The sequence below is a fragment of the Mytilus galloprovincialis genome, chromosome 3, assembly GCF_965363235.1.
Source record: "Mytilus galloprovincialis chromosome 3, xbMytGall1.hap1.1, whole genome shotgun sequence".
NCBI lineage: Eukaryota > Metazoa > Mollusca > Bivalvia > Mytilida > Mytilidae > Mytilus > Mytilus galloprovincialis.
The window spans coordinates 43366528-43383833 of NC_134840.1; the positions used below are offsets into that span (position 1 = coordinate 43366528).

Sequence of the window (17306 nt, forward strand, 5' to 3'; positions counted from 1 at the left end):
ACTAATAGAAACGATAAGGATCCCGGCAAAAATTACCGTAGCAGTATATGTGTATTACCTTTTTGAATTTTGTTTTCTTAATACTTTACAACTTTTAACCTTATTTAGCTTTCCGATTTTTTAATGTGCATCTTATGAATCAAATTATAAGCCAGGTATTTTGGATGGGTTGTTTTTATTGCCTCCATCATAATTCTTCTGACCTGACGTGACAGGGGTTAGCAGATTTGAACAAAACATATGAACTGCATATGGCACAATTTATTACTACATTACTACGATACAAAGAATCTGAATTAAAAATATAAAAACAATGATTTTTTTCTGTTAAAAGAAACAATGCTTTTGATTTTACAATTATAGTAGAGATACTAAATGATAAGGTAAATAGGAATATCACAACCATATCTATTTATCTAAACAAAATAACAAAAATACGAAATAATGACAGTATCATTTTGCAATCACAGAAGATTTGTATCGACACTAAATATTATTTGTTATTATAATTGTAATATGGAATGCAAAAGAAGTGTCTGCAGCAATCTACACCTCATTTAGGTGTGTCATAAGTCATTTACAATATGAATTAGATGGCCAGAAATCCGGCACCGCTATTAATTGAATGTCTTTAGTTTTACAAGACATAACACACATTACACTCCGAAAATTATAAATTAGAAAGAAATAGATGTCCTACGATTTTGATCACATGGCATTTTGAAACAATGTCACGTTTGTAGAAATGTTTCAGGCACTATGGCTCTGATAGGATCTTAACTACATCCGGTTGAAGCGTCCAATGCTGTGGCGACAGGATGGACAGGTATGAACAACATCTTTGCAACCATCAATACAGAAAGGTATCAAACAGCAACCTAGCCATAACCTGAAATGAGACAAACACAAGTAACACGATGCTTAACAAAGTAAACATACATAAGAATTGATTAGATATTATATCAGTTGTCGTATTTGAAGTAAGTATAGATCATAGTATTGCACAAACATGTCTAATAAAAAAATATCAACAGAAATATCAAACTTAATATAATTTCTAAAAGAATGATATCCATAAAACCAGGCAAAATAGAACTTCAAACAATTTATCAACAAACAGGAAATAACGAAAAAAGAACTGTCATATTTCGAAAGTGTCATTTCTAGATTTAACTAAAGTTTAACAGGCAATAAAGATGTGTTATCTCTTACATACAAATCATTGCAATGGGTTCAGATGATTTTCGATGCAAAATTTTACAAAAACATGTAAAATGTTCAATAATTTACTACAGTTGTCTTCAGTTGACAGCCTGAGTAAATTTTTGATATTTGCTATGGATGAATATAAAATTATTTGAAAATCTCAATTTTAGTTTGTTGATATTCTTCGAGAATATTGCTTTGCAGTTAATTGTTTATGTGAAGCAAAGACAGGAAATCGCAATATCATTCATTTTTAGCATCACAAACTGTGTATTTAGGTTGAAGCGCTAGATACATTTCTAATTCAAATTATTTAATAAATTTTTGAAACGATTTAAAATCGAAAATTTTTTTAGTAAATCTAGTGTTTGAACCTAAATTCTCCGTTATAATATTATATACAATCTAAAAGGAAACTTCATTTACCCGACAAAACACAAAACTCCAGCAACAACCCAAGTCATTGTTCCTGTTTCATAGTGAGTTGAAGTTAGGATGTCTGCTCTGCAGCTTGGACACTGGGTACGAACAGGTGCCTCTCTGAACTGTTGTACCAATACTGTTGGCTGGCCAGTAACAACAACGGTAGCACTGGATTGCTGTCCGCCATACCCATACTGAGGCTGTGGTTGCGCAGGGTAACCGCCTGGCTGCTGGTTATATTGACCAGGGTATGCTGTAAAACAATAACAGATCGTGACATCAAAAGATAGTTTTTTTTCACATTTTGCAGTTGAAACTCCAGATATTTAAACACAATAAAAAAATGCATGCTACGAAATGTTAAACTTCATTTGGGGTAACGGTGGCAAACCAATACATTATAGATCCTAATGTGAAAGAGAGGCGGAAGTCACCAGAGGGACATTCAAACTCATAAGTTGAAAGTAAACTGATATTGCTTTGGCAAAATATATATACGATATCAAAAATAAACAAACAATAGTACACAATATTACACTTGTAAGTCTCAAGTACCCAATCATAAATAATTTTTTATCAGTAAAAACTACAAAAAATATTCGGATGAATTAAATTATAAAAATTAATATTCTAAATAAATAAACTGCTTGAAGGTTGTTTTAATGAACAAGAAACGCTCTGTTCAAAGTATCAAGGAGCCAAATGATTGTTTGGTGTATGGTCATATATCTTTAACTACAATAATATTTTTGTTCACATCATAGTGCTTTGAAAACAAAATATATACTGTGACAACAATGACAAAGGAACAATTTGACGTAAAATCTCACAAAGTCATCATCCCTGTTTCCACCACCAAATTACAAAAACAATCACTTTGCTTACTTTGAAATTATGTTGCAACTGACAAACACACGTTTTCTTTAAAGGAAGACAGTTTTATGTTACATAAACTTAATGGTTGCTCAATGATTGATTATAAAATTAGAATTATCTTAGTTTTTGCTTTAGCGTTACCTCGGAGTTTTACACATTAGAAATCATATTAATTTACTGATGACAATCATCTAGCATGGTAATTTCATTATTTTTAAGTTTTGACCAGACATTATTATACTATAAGTACGTAGACAATGAATGAATGGCTTTCGGCATGTGATATGACAGTATGTTTCCTTTGCCAAATCCGAAAATTTCTATCGACATTTCTTCGAATAACCGTTCTCTCATCTGATTTACATGTATGATGATGGAAGTTTTTAGCAAATCTGCTTTGTCTATATACCTTTTAGTATTTCTCTGTTACATATTTCTATGTTTTGGAGTGATTAGATAATAACACAATGTTGACTTCTCTATCCCTTTTTTGACATGTGTACTTATTATGTCTGTTTGTTTACATATTTTTGTCAATATAATGGAATTTTTTGCGACTGTCATAAAAGTGAGAGGTTTAGCTAGCTATAAGACCAGGTTTCATCCATTATTTCCTACATAAAAAAAATGCCTTTACCAAGTCAGGAACATGACAGTTGTTATTTGTTTGTTTTGATTTTGAGATTTGATTAAATATGCACTTTCCGTTTTGAATTTTCCTAGGATTTCGGTATTTTTGTTTTTATTTTACTGTAACAAATGACAATTAGCTACATTTTAAAATCTTTGTTATATTAAGATTAACGTGGAAAGACACCGAGAACTTTAAAGTATATATTCATTGTGAATTTAACACATATGCGTTTGTAACATGAGCTGGTTGGATTGAAACATTTGTTTTACATTTTAATATTTAACAGTTCATGTGTTTATTAAACATTAAAAATCCAATATCGGCAGATCTCAGGTGTACACATAATCCTTACCTGTATACTGACCTATTTCGACTATAATTATTTATTAGGTCTCTCTATATATATACTTATATCTAATGCAAATAATGTTTTGTTGTCTCCATGGTTATACCTTTAATATATTGATCAGACAAGGAAGAACACCTATTGTAATACTACCCTTCTAGATATCTGTATATTTATAGACATTGAATTTCTATTTATTTTTTCAACATGTAGGTACACAGCAATATTTTAATAAAATCTACTACCTAGAAATGGGTGCGGAATGCTGGTCAATAATTGTAACAATAAGATTAAGACTGAGGTGGTCGGCTTTTTTATGAAACGAAAAGAATTGTTTTTTTTTTTAGTATTGATTGATTTAAGTTTTCAAATAAAACCTGATTGAAATATATGTTAATAATTGTCAACAGTTATACTTCAAGCAGTCAGCTTTATTTTGATTAATAGAGACTATGCCCGTTGATTTCAAATGTCAAATTAAATAAATATTGAGTCCCAATTATTCACTCGTTGGTGAAAAATTTAAATGACCACCTTAGTTAAGCCCAATTAATACTGACCATAGGTTAAATTCAATTATAGATTTAACGGTAGTCTTTAAAAAAGATTTAATTCTACTTACCGGGTGGAGGTGGGTTATACTGAGGTGGTGGTGCACCTTTTTCCGTCATCTTTCACGAATAAACAAGGAAATTGATTATTCAATGCTTTAGAACTGTTAATATTGCGAAATACTACCTTTACAGGTTGGTACTGTTTACAGGTAATCGATCGCGCACAGTAGGCTGATAAGCCCAACTTAACAGATCTATAACTTTGAAAGTCCATTTGGTATTTTCCGCCCCTCTCTTTCAATATGCTTCCCTTTTGGAAGGATTTGGAAGAAATATCATACACTGATCATATTACTAATAGAGCTATCAATAAAATATGAATCTACAATAAATATAATGTTCATGACAAGATTTAGTTAAATTCCACATTGTTCTGGTGGAAAATACAAAACTAGATCAGAACTGAAAAAGGAGCATTTGATAAAGATTGATCACAATAATCTTCTAAGCATTTAATAAAAATCTACAAATAAACCATGCTTATAATTCTCAAATGGTAAATACTTGTTCAACTAATGTACACATTCAAATGTCTTTGCTTTTTATTCCCAAAATGGCGTGTGGTTGAATCTACAAATACAAAAAGAAATTAAACATAAAAAACCTACTCCTGTACCAAGATAATCACTTTCTTTTATTTATTTTTTTATCAAAATGCAAGGTTTAAAATAATCATCGAACACTATTTACATAAGCGTAACTTTCAACAACGTTGTGCACCAATTCCAAGAGGCGGAATTTAGGGGGAGTTACATAATAGTATTTCGTTAATACATAAACTATTTACAAGTCCGACTCCTAACGTTGCCTCGTTGGTATATCCAACGCCTGGATCAAAATTGAAATTTCCACATTGTTTTTATTTAACTTTAAATGATGCAATGTAACCCGACATGATGGCCGCTACATTACTGTGCTTATGTAAAATATTACCAAAGCCAAGGATTTAAAATGACGCTTTGGAAGGCTGTTAGACTATCTATATTCTTACTCAATTAAGTATGTAATACTTTAAAAAATATATATACATAAACCCAATGAGTATCTTTCTTTAATATAGACCATATTTTTCTGCAAATATACGGAGGTTAAACGGACAAAACATGTCGTGCAATTGAAGGTTCCATATTAGCCATACTGTATTTGTGTGACGACAGATATAGGCATTTCGCCAAACGCCCCGTGATAAAATATCGATACATATTTTAACTCATATACCTATGACCTAAACTTTTAAATTTAAATAGGATGTATTCAATAAACAACATGTGTACTTGTATATAGTTCGGTGATATATTTAGATCAATAAATTTAAATGTAAATGTGAAAGTAAGATCCCAAATTGACATTTTTCAAAATCAAACAGTTGTCTTCGTTAGCTTGTGGATAATCCCAAGAATAAAGGAAATGAAGCGTTTCGTGGTTGATTCGTCAGAAACCAATTGGGTGTGAGAGATGGCCGATTGTTGGTTGCTTAACGTCCAGTGGAAAATATATAATGCATGCTCAGAAGAAGACTAGCAAGAATACAGCAGCAAAAGAAGTATTGGTGGAAATTTTGACTCCCACTGGGAAATAATGGTTTATTGAGTAGGAACAGCAATATTGTGTTTCCACCTATGAATCTTTCTCAACGACTTGTTAACGTACATAGATCGTGGCACTCTCTCGATTCGAGACATCGGATTTAACAAAATGTATTTAACATTTGTTGGTACTGAAAAAAAAAGAAGTTATACCCCCAAAAAGTCTAAGACAAATTCAACCGTCCTCAAACATTAGTCTTCGAGGACTAACCAATAAATTGATGTTTTGAATTATTATAGTGAGTTTTGGATCTTTCAAATATGAAACGGAAAACATAGGAATTATGACAGCGTTTTGATTCTGCAATTCCTTTTAATTTCCTTCATTGTCCATTCATAAATTGTCAAATTATAAACAAAACTTATGTTTCAACTCCATCGGTCAAGATAATCTTCGACTGATTTGACTATATTTTATTGTCCATTTAAACAAATATCTCAAATAGTGTTTTTCTGTTCCTTTACATCTTTGACGCTCAAATATTCGGTGCTGGGCGTACATAATGAAGATCAGTTCAAAAATGCGCTTTGGACACATGCAATTCTTCTTCTTCTTCTTTCAGGTAAGGAACCGAATTCAATATTTGAATGTATGAGGTCCCGCGAAAACTAACGCAGTGCCGGACAACACAGAAAGTTTTCTCTTGGCTACTTACAGGATAATACGTTCTCGATATATATATACAATTGCAACTATGTACAGGATGTTACTGTCTAAATTTTAGCAGAACATGCCTTCAACTATGTCAGCTGATGTTGCTCAGTCATGTTGGCAGTTGGTTATTTACAGGATAATACGTTCTCGATATATATACAATTAAAACTATGTACAGGATGTTACTGTCTAAATTTTAGCAGAACATGCCTTCAACTGTGTCAGCTGATGTTGCTCATGTTGGCAGTAGGTTCCAGCCTTTAATGGTCCTTGGAAAAAATGATTGCCCGAAGGCGTCTGTTGTGGACCTTTCTTGGAAAAAGCGATTTTTACCTCTGGTCCGGCTATTGTTTGGCGTCAGATATTGGTGCCTATCTATGTCTATGTCTATTAGATCATGTTGAATTTTGAACAGCATGCATAGCCTATTTTGTTTCCTGCGGTCTTCAGGAAAAATGATTTTTGTAACACAAAATTGACTTTTGTTGCACAACATTGACCTTTGTGTTAAAGTTTCACTTCTGTTTAAAAAAACTCAATTTTGTCTGCACAAAAATAAACATTGAATTTTGTGACAAATTTTCAGTTTTGTATGCAAATTAGTTCACAGAATCCAAACTAAACTAATTTGCATACAAAATTGACTTTTGTCGCCAAATTTTCAAATAAGGTAACAAAAGTAGTCTGCGTTACAAAAATAAATTTTGTCATGACAAAAGTAACTTTTGACCACTAAAAGATAATTTTGTATGACAAAATTTTAATGTTAAACTGAACTCATTTTTGTTGAACAAAACTCACTTTTGTCCGTACAAAATTGAATTTCGAGTACAAAACCACAAGAGTCCCATTCGGCGCCCCGTAAAGTGTCTTTCGTCCTTTTTAAAAAGTGGGAAATCATTTGCATCTTTCCAATCTTGAGGGACTTCTCCGGTGTTGAGGGATGCATGGTACAGTTCTGTAAGAAAACTTCAAAACTTTTTGTCACTATTGCAAATGATCTTACTTGTTACTATTCTTTTGTCAATTATCAATAATACATTCGATATGTAGAAAACGCAAAGTTGCATTATTTTGTAAATCATATATTTCTGGAATCAGCATATTTTTGAATTTATGTTAATTTTTATTACATTCTAGCACCCCATTATTTTCTATTCTATATTTGATTGCCTTTTTTTATTTTGTTTTATTAAATTGGTTGTTTTGGTGGTCTCTTTTAGAATTAAAGTCGGTGATATTAATATGCTACAACCAACCGGCAAAGCGGGTTGCCTACTATGAATTAAAAGTTTTTACATTTTCTATTTTACTAGTTTTTTTTTGTTGTTGCCTCACTCTCGTCATGGTTTTATATATTTATATTTTTATTGGACTTTTTTCAAATTCTTTTTCAACGACAACGCATGTAACATCTCATCTTTTTATGAAAATTCTTCTCTCGGTGATAAGTTTGCATGAAATATTTGCCACTGTACGTTCAGAAAACAACAAGCAATCAATCATATCTCATCTAAAATTGCAGTAGATCTATCTGGTTGTGAAATATCGGGAACAACTTTTTACTGATTGTGAAAAGGATGGTGATCTACGTAGGATCGTGTTATCTTTTGAAATAGAATTGGATTTAATAGGATTTTCACACCAGATCTTTTACAATCGGATTGCAGCACTTAGCCAGTGTTACTTATTCTTTCACGATTATGTTTTTGTTAATCGGACGAAGGCTTTGAAGTTCGGCCGATGACACAATTCGTATGAAATATCATTTAAAAAGATACAAAGAAGCACACTAACTGTACACCGTTTTATACTACAAATAAACGAACTGTTACACATATCTGACCTCCCGTTCCAAGCACCTGTTTAATAATACCATTCCATATTTTTAAATTGCTCTACCTAATTATACATGTTATACTGTCACTTGAAGAATTAATCGATTTTCTAAAATAGCCATATCTAATTAAACCTTTGTTGATCCAATGACGTATAAAAAGATAAGGTTGACGAACTGGGTTAAAAACATATACCTGTATCATACATGTAATTCAGGTAGTTAAATCAATATAAAGCAATACTGTTGGGAAATACTTGTGACAACAGATATAGCAGCCATTCATTGATAAAAGTTTTCTTTTAAGGACAATGTCTACAGGACCACCACCGATATATACCAAAGGAAATGGACCATTACCAGTATTCCCAGCACCACCAGGACCAAATGAAGCACCACCAGGTCTGTTTGTCTGAATATATTTTAATATCCAAAAGTTGACCGAGTAACATTTATTTGAACTCCTATAAAGATATATATATGTTTTATCAAAATAAACGTGAGATTGACATTCTTCCTCTTGTAGACATTTTTATTTCGAAGAAGTGAACCGTTAATTCCGATTAAAATTTAATGTGAGATAAGCTTCCTGTATGTTATTTATCCATACATTTTTGACAGTTTGGATTCTTTATCTGGGGTTTAATAAAGGTTTCTTTTTGGGATATTTTTCTGTTTGTTTCCATTTTTTGTTTCTTTCCATCAATCTTTTAAAAGCAAATTCATTACCCTTTGGAAGCTTGCTAACACTACACATAACCACTGAATCTGCCAGAATTATCAGAATACATACACTTTTTATTGAGTTAAGCTAGTTCAATTGTTATTTTATAGTGTGTCTTTTCATGTTGTGATGTTACACTATTGTTTCAGGTTAGGGTGCAGGTTGGTACCTATTTAAAATGTTTAAACCATCGGCATTTGTTTGCACCTGTCCTAAGTCAAGAACCTGATGTTCAGTGGAAGTCGTTTGCTTATTTGCATATATGGGAACATAAGTATTAAAAATATAAGGGAGACGAAGAATGAACATCTACTTCATTTGAACTTTGGTGGATAGTTGTCTCATTGTCAATCATACACACCTCCTTATTATATATTTTATATTTGTTTTATACTTTTCCTTATATTTTAGGATATACGCAAACTTCACATTACTCACAAAACTTTGTGGTGGTCAATCAGCCTGGTATGATGAGATGTCAATCATTCCTTGAAACACCTGTCCGGACAACATGTCCATCGTGTCGAGCGGAGATTCTTACATCCACACATTATGAAACTGGTACTTTTACATGGGTTGCATGTCTAGTTATTGCATTTGTTGGGTACGTTTTAATTATTTTATACAATCTCACAAAAGAAGATGCTATTTGTTCATTAAGTTTGTTCTTTAATTTGTCAGGTACGATGAGCTATACGAATGAATTAATTTTATAACAATTAAATAAATACAAGCATTCAAAAAAGATAACACGGTGTTTTAAACTACCATGGGCCAGGGGACACTTATAATAAAATGAATTAATGGTGAATCACAGGCCAACAAAAATTAAGCATTCCTAAATATTGATTATTCAACGCTCAGTAGCATTTATTTCATACATGTTCCTTCAAAAACGAATTAACAACAAATCCAACAATAAGATTCGTCAAAAAAGGTGAACCGGAATAAAAGACGGAAAATTGTGACTGCAAAAACAAAAGAAGGGCATGTTTGAAAAGGACAAGAATTTTGCAATGCAACAGGTTACTTATTGCTACTCAAAGAGTTATTCAAAGTGTCATCTAACGTACAGAGAGTATGGCTCTGTCCCTACGACAGCAATCCCATTTCCTTCCTTTCGAATCATCATATGTTTTGACTGTCTACTCCGTTACTGCTTACTCAACGCATTTTTTAATATACAAGGTCTACTCAACTCATTTATTTTTAATAATCTAAAGTGTAACTCGATCTTGCTCGGACGTATACACTATACAAAATAATATTTACATGTACATTTATTTCAATTCATCACTTGTAGGTTATGGCTATTTTGCTGTCTGATACCGTTTTGTATGAATGCATGCAAAGATGTAGTACATACTTGTCCTAGCTGTAGACACACAGTTGGACGGTTTAGCAGAGCTTGATTTACAAGAAAACCTAGTCTACAGATATCGTCAAAATAATAATATTTTGAAGAAGGATGTCATAATAAATGCAGTTCCGAGAGGATTTGCATCGTTATCTAAAAATCTTTAAATTTCTGTTTCTGGGATATTTAATATAGTTTTTTTGCATTCATTTTTTTACATTTGTTTTGTTTTCTTATTAATCGTGATTGTAAAGCATAGTGTATGCTCATAAAAATAGTTATTCTCATTGGTTCTAATAGACAATCAAAGCTTTGTATAATACGCATGTTTTAAATTAATTGAAGAAGGCGGGCCACTGTCGACAATTTATTCGTTCAAACAAAGTATTTACACAGAAATCAATGAGATAAATGTATTTTCCATGCATTGCAAAAATTTTCATATGTTAACAATTTACGCATTTCGGATTGGAAGGTCATCATTGTGACTCCAGTTTTTGTAAACTCAAATGTCATTTTACCACATGACTTAGCGTCAAGGTTTTAGTAAAATTGAAAATTATGCTAGAAGGTTCAGGAGTTTACTATTTTTTCAAAAAAATTGTCTTTCGTTCTTAAATATGAAATTTTTTAACAAATAAATATCAGGGATGAAGAAAATTTAACCACCAAAGTAGTTCTTTTTATAAAAATACCCATAACCACTGCACAAATTTTTGTACCTTAATTATTTATATTCGTTTTAGTGTTTTATTGTTCAAATTGTAATAAAATGTTGTTAATGAAGTTTCAATAAAAAATATGCATCATTGCTCCTTTGTTGTTTATAGGTAAGATATCTTATGAAGTTTAAGAATTCGGAAAGGGAATTAGAGATTACAAATGTCAAGTTATCATCAACATATAATTTTTATTGTCTATCATAGGTTTTTAGAAATTTTGCCAATGATCTGACGATGGAAGTGTTTAACGACCTTGACTAACTTTACAGCCCTCGCACGGTCGGTTGATCTGATTTAGTAGGGCTTACCATATTACAGTCAGAAAATAATACCATTAGCTTAGAAACAAACTTGTGACGAAATCACACAAATAAAACTTTTGGAGCAGTTAAAGGAAACAAGGCAATCAAATCGTAAGTTGCCAAGCGAATCATCATCCGATGCCAAAAGAAAACAGTGCATAAACATTCCACAACACACCACATAGAAGAATGAAGAGTGAGCAACACGAACCTTAACAAAAAAAAAAACCAGACCGTCAACTTGTATAAACCAGTAAATAATGTGTTCCTTTTCTGCTTATAACACCTATCGTATCCGATGATGAAGCAGTAACGGTATTGTTGCTTAAACAAAAGCACGAATCCGTCACTGGGCAGAGATTATGCTTGGAGACGACGAGCGCATAGACAAATGCTTCTGATTAAGAGATTTAAACTTTTTAAAAGTCATTCTAATCTCTGATTTTTGTCGAGCCTTCGACTTTAGTCGAAAAATCGAGACTAAGCGATCCTACATTCCGTCGTCGTCGGCGGCGGCGTCCACAAATATTCACTCTGTGGTTAAAGTTTTTGAAATTTTAATAACTTTCTTAAACTATACTGAATTTCTACCAAACTTGGACAGAAGCTTGTTTATGATCATAAGAAAGTATCCAGAAGTAAATTTTGTAAAAATAAAATTCCATTTTTTCCGTATTTTACTTATAAATGGACTTAGTTTTTCTGCGAGGAAACATTACATTCACTCTGTGGTTAAAGTTTTTAAAATTTTAACAATTTTCATAAACTATCCTTGATGTGTACCAAACTTGGACAGAAGCTTGTTTATGATCATAAGGTAGTATCAAGAAGAAAATTTTGTAAAAATAAATTTCTACTTTACCGTATTTTACTTATAAATGGCCTTTTTTTTTGCCAGAAACAAAACATTCACTCTGTGGTTTAAGTTTTTAAAATTTTTATAATGTTCTTAAACTATCCTGGATTTCTACCAAACTTAGACAAAAGCTTGTTTCTGATCATAAGATATTATTCAGAAGTAAATTTTGTTAAAAAAAATTTACTTTTTCCGTATTTTACTTATAAATGGACTTAGTTTTTCTTCCAGTTAACATTACATACAGTCTGCAGTTAAAGTTTATAAAACATTTATTAGATTCATAAACTATCCTGGATTTTTTACCAAACTTGGAAGCTTCTTTCAATCAAAAGACAGCATCGAGAGGGAAATTTTTATTGATGTTTTTCCTCATTTTTGTTGAGTCTGCGATTAACATCAAAAGTAGGCGAGACACTGGGTTCTGTGGAACCCTTACGAATTTTTTTTCTTCGGGGTCATTTTATTTTTTACAAAAATAAGCAGTGCAATCAGTCGAGTGAACATATTTCTTTTAAAATTTGCCAGTCAACTGTCGGCCATCTTTCAATTTTGATGCTGTCGACATGTGAATATTGTTTATAGTGGTCTATGTGACACTTTATTTTAACAAAAAAAAACAAGTCTTAGAAGTAAATAGAGACTTAAATTTGCTGGGGTCATAATTGAATTTTCCGAAAACTTTGAGACATTTCACAAAAAACAAGTCAACCTCTTGTAGGACAGTGACAAATTGACATCCAAAGAAGGAGGTGCAGCTAAAACATTCTACCGATTGCCATATTACAAAAATCCTGCACCATATTAAAAAAAATACCCAAAAATGCAAACTAATTTTAACACATTTTTACATTACTAGAAATTCGTATACAACAAAGCAGCCAAACATCCAAACCCTAAATATTTACAGAACAGGACAGTCAGCCTCAGAGACAAATACATCAACTTATTTAAAGTACTACGTACGTAAATGACAATTTGGATAGCCATTCAACCATTTCAATCATCATTTTTATACACGGAAACAAGTAAAGATTAGGGGAAATTCCCTGTAAAGAAACTCTGCTGTTTAAATAATATATTGACGGGATACATCCAAAACCACTGGATGACAAGTATGTGTGTTAGGCCTGCAAGATAAGGCCAGCTGCTACAATTCAAGATCCATGTTGAGTTTCATAGTTAACCTGCTACACCAACAAATGAGAGTGCAACGCCTTAAATAATACCAAGCACACGATACACTCGGCACAAAATACGTTAATACTGTCATCTCCACCAACTGACAACTATTTTTATTTAGTGCGTAACAACGAGACCAGATCAGCAACGCATCATCACAAAATCATGATGCCTTGCATGAGTACGGATCAAAGCCCCCTGGAAAGTTCTAAAGACTTGCTCTTCTTCAATTTTTAAGCTGGTGTCTTAAAAATATCATGTTATACATATCAGAACGTTACTACAGCAGGTTTTTAATGGACTTCCAGACACACAAATTTTGGAAATTAAAACAACTACATAAAGAACTCTTAAATAAGTTAATTATAAATATTCACACCACAATTAAGTCATGAAAATAAAATGCATGCATATATTTACAGCAAAAAAAAAAAAAAAAACCAAAGCCATTAATGTAAGTGTTATTAAATATTGATTTTTAGAATTTTACTAATTATCCTGAGGTTTTGTACTCCTTTTTCTATATATTAATGTTTACATTTTCAAAAACAAATTGTTACTGATAAGATAGGTTTCTAAATCACAAGTCTGTCCACTTTTCGTTTCTAGATATTCCTTTAACCGGTGAATACTTTGATACACAAGAAAATACTAGTACCGTGTGAGGAAACTCTGTACAAAATCATGATAGCCATAAAACACAGGTATAAGATGGCTTCAAGGAGCATTTTAAAAGTTCTTAAAAAACACAAGATCCAAACAAGTACCACTTTCCTTTGTTATCTGTAGGTAAGAATGTTTAAACTCTTGAAGAATTTAAGATTCCAGATGGTTCTTGGAAAGTATGATTGAAATTTCCAATAATGAGTTCTTGCATATTCTTTTTCTTATCATTATCAATCAGTCACTGTACCAAGTTACTACAGACTAGTTGTATCGGACACATTAATGTTGTCAATAAAAGTTAAATAATGAAAATTCTAAACTCCAAAGAAAATTAAAAGCGGAAAGTTCCTCGTCAAATGGCACAAACACGTCAAACGAATGGACAAAAACTGTCATATTTCTGACTTGAAACAGGCGTTTCGTATGTAGAAAATGGTGGATTTAACATGGTTTTGTATTACTAAACCTCTCACTTGTATGACAGTCGCATCAAATTTCATTATATTGACAACGATGCGTGAATATAACAAACAGACATAATAGGTAAAATTGTCAAAAAAGGGGTACAGCAGTTAACGCCGTGTCACAATCTTAAACACAATAAAAACTAACAAATATTTACTAAAGAATCACAAAAAGCATATAGCACGTTTAACAACCACGGTCATTGCTTAATTATTTTTGTGTTTTATTTAAGTTTGCCAAATCAACCCATAAAGGATCGTGAGGGAATCTGAATGGCCTTTCTATAGGGTACAAACACACTTGATGTGAGGTGAAACCACTATTTCGTGGTGAAAATGAAGATCCCTATGTTTGAAGGTAAAAACTCCTCCTCTTCCTGTTGAATCCAGTATCATATTAGGTGATCTGTTGAACTGTATGAATCTAACATATATTTACACACTGGATTGAAGTGAGTCAACATCTTTACTTCTTTGTCTGTTTTATTTTGGATAATCTGCCACGGATATATGTTAATAACTAGAGGTCAACTATGGATAATTCATCTATCACCAGAACGCACAAGCGCACATATTTTAGCGAAGGTTATTCGGTAGGTTCTCTTCTAAAGTTTTGTAGGACACCTTAATAGCTTGATTGATAACTAAAGCTGAGTGAATTGGGGTTACTTCAATGTATGAAATGCAGCTATCCCAGTTGATGCTGTAAGAAGAACAGACATCACATTTGGAGTATCTGCATATTTTAAGATAATTCTATTTATACCTCATGGGATATGTATTGTACTACGAGGGTCTAAATTGGTACCGGACCACCAGATAAGAGAGATAAGATCGTTCTGAAAGTATTTTAATATTGTATCTTTTGCACAATTTTTTGATTTCATGAAATATTTGTTATTGTTTCTTGTTCAATTCTCACTGATTTTGTTTTTTTTTTGATAACTTTTATAGTCTTTAGAGTTCAATGAAATGAGCGACATGATAGCAGGAATGCTCATATTAAAATATCTCAAACTGGGGTAGATCTTCACGTTTCTTTGGTATTTTCACACATATAATATCCATTTCTATCACCAGCCTTTTTGCTTTTGCCTCTGTCGTAATCTGAGCTCAAGCATCCTAAATATTATCATCCAAGACTTGTCTCATTTATAAGGTCATGCTTATACTGTTTCCTGTTTGCAGAGATACCGGTTATATCCATAACAACTGAATCATCGAAATCTACTTATATCCGAAACTCTGCTTGTTTAAAGTCAACAATTCTGTTTGGCATGTACAACTGAAGTAAAGACATTTAAAACTGTCCTAATGCTGTTTTCATATTGAAAATTGTATATCTGTTTTCATTTCCTTGCCTTTTTTTTAATATATTCTAGGTAATTATGCAATTTTCTTTAGATTTTGTTTTTTGCGTGATGGGATAAATATTGTTCAATGAACAGAAACCCGCCAAATACATATCATTAAAGTCTTCATCATCTGGAAGATCATAATACTAGTACTTTTCTCTAAATTTAAGTAATCCAAATATGATCATTGTCATCACGCCCAGATCTGATTATATAGAAGACAAGGCCATGTTCATTGAATTACAACCTGTGTGTATAAATACAGTATTGCTATCTAATTTGAAGTTGCAAACACTGTACACTGTATCATGAGAAACATCTCTGTTGTTCATATACTTCTGGCATATTTTTTCATTGTTTTCTGAAGCATCTTGGTTGTCTTCTATTGCTTCTTTTTTCAGCACTTTGTATTGTTTATTTCACCTCCAATCTTATTGGTATAAAATACGATATACCCAACACAGGAGTAAAAGTCTGTCACATATTGTCATTTAATGTTGGTATTCCAAGCAGGTGATAAAACACTGTTGTAATTGTTGATCCAAAGTTCTGTATGATTTTTCTTGTGGTGTATGACATTCTTGGTTGTGATATTTTTCAGACATTGCTTATAGTCTTAATAAAAATCATTTTCATTACATCGTGGACAACCGCAATACTTATGTTGGTAATACTATTGAATCATTACCCTTTAACCTGTTTGTCATTGGCTATCGATAACAGTTAGTTTACGCTCACTCAGTGTGTAAGAGGCCTTCCAATGGGGATTAAGATAGAATAAAAAGTTAAATACATGCACGGGCATGAAAAGATAAAAGAAAGTTAAGTACTCAACATTTATTCGTATTATTTGATTGAGGCGTTTAGAACCTGTGGCGACCCCACAGTTTAAATGACTATAACAATTACGATATGACAAGTGAGCGTTACAGACCCTATTCTGACCCAGTCAATTAATAACCTAAGCGCGCACAGAAATAGTCTTGACCACGCTGTTATGAAAATGATCCTGTGGAATTTTTGTCAGTTTAAGTTTGCCATCCAATGACAAATCTGGTAAGGAATCAGAGGCTGATATGATTATCATAATTTCTTTTAGAAGAGGGGAGAAAGATACCAGAGGGACAGTCAATTTCATAGATCAAAAATAAACTACCAATGCCATGGCTAAAAAAGACAAACAGACAAATAATAGTACACATGACACAACATATCATGTACACATGACACAAATTATCATGTACCCACGAAATCCACGAAAATTGGTATCCAACGAATATTAATGAATCCACAGTAGTTTAATTCGGTAGGTCATAGAACATGTGTGGAAAACATATTTCAAGCGGAATGGCACATCCTAATGTTTACGGTGAAGGTGTGTGCCGAGCCTGGAAATATAGAAACGATTGAAGGGGAAAACGTAAACAAACCAAAAAATACACAAAAAGAGAAACCTCTGTTCGATATAGATGCAGCACAAAATAAAACACTCGAAAACGCG

At 32.2% G+C, this 17306-nt stretch overlaps 1 protein-coding gene across 1 annotated transcript; it reads right to left on the reverse strand.

Moving 5' to 3' along the window:
* Positions 1-243: 243 nt before the first annotated feature.
* Positions 244-4259, reverse strand: LOC143068011 (LITAF domain-containing protein-like). Its single transcript, XM_076241746.1, has 3 exons — positions 4108-4259; positions 1633-1882; positions 244-889 (listed from the first exon to the last, which is right to left on the reverse strand). The coding sequence occupies exons 1-3, from the start codon at positions 4154-4156 to the stop codon at positions 781-783; spliced, it is 408 nt and encodes a 135-aa protein (XP_076097861.1). The 5' UTR covers positions 4157-4259; the 3' UTR covers positions 244-780.
* Between the last annotated feature and the right edge of the window lie 13047 nt (positions 4260-17306).

Coding starts and splice junctions, on each gene's coding strand:
- LOC143068011 (XM_076241746.1), bottom strand. CDS start 4,156: ATGACGGAAAAAGGTGCACCACCACCTCAGTATAACCCACCTCCACCC. Junction 1,883..4,107: donor GTATAACCCACCTCCACCCG/GTAAGTAGAATT, acceptor ATTGTTTTACAG/CATACCCTGGTCAATATAAC. Junction 890..1,632: donor GGAGTTTTGTGTTTTGTCGG/GTAAATGAAGTT, acceptor GTCTCATTTCAG/GTTATGGCTAGGTTGCTGTT.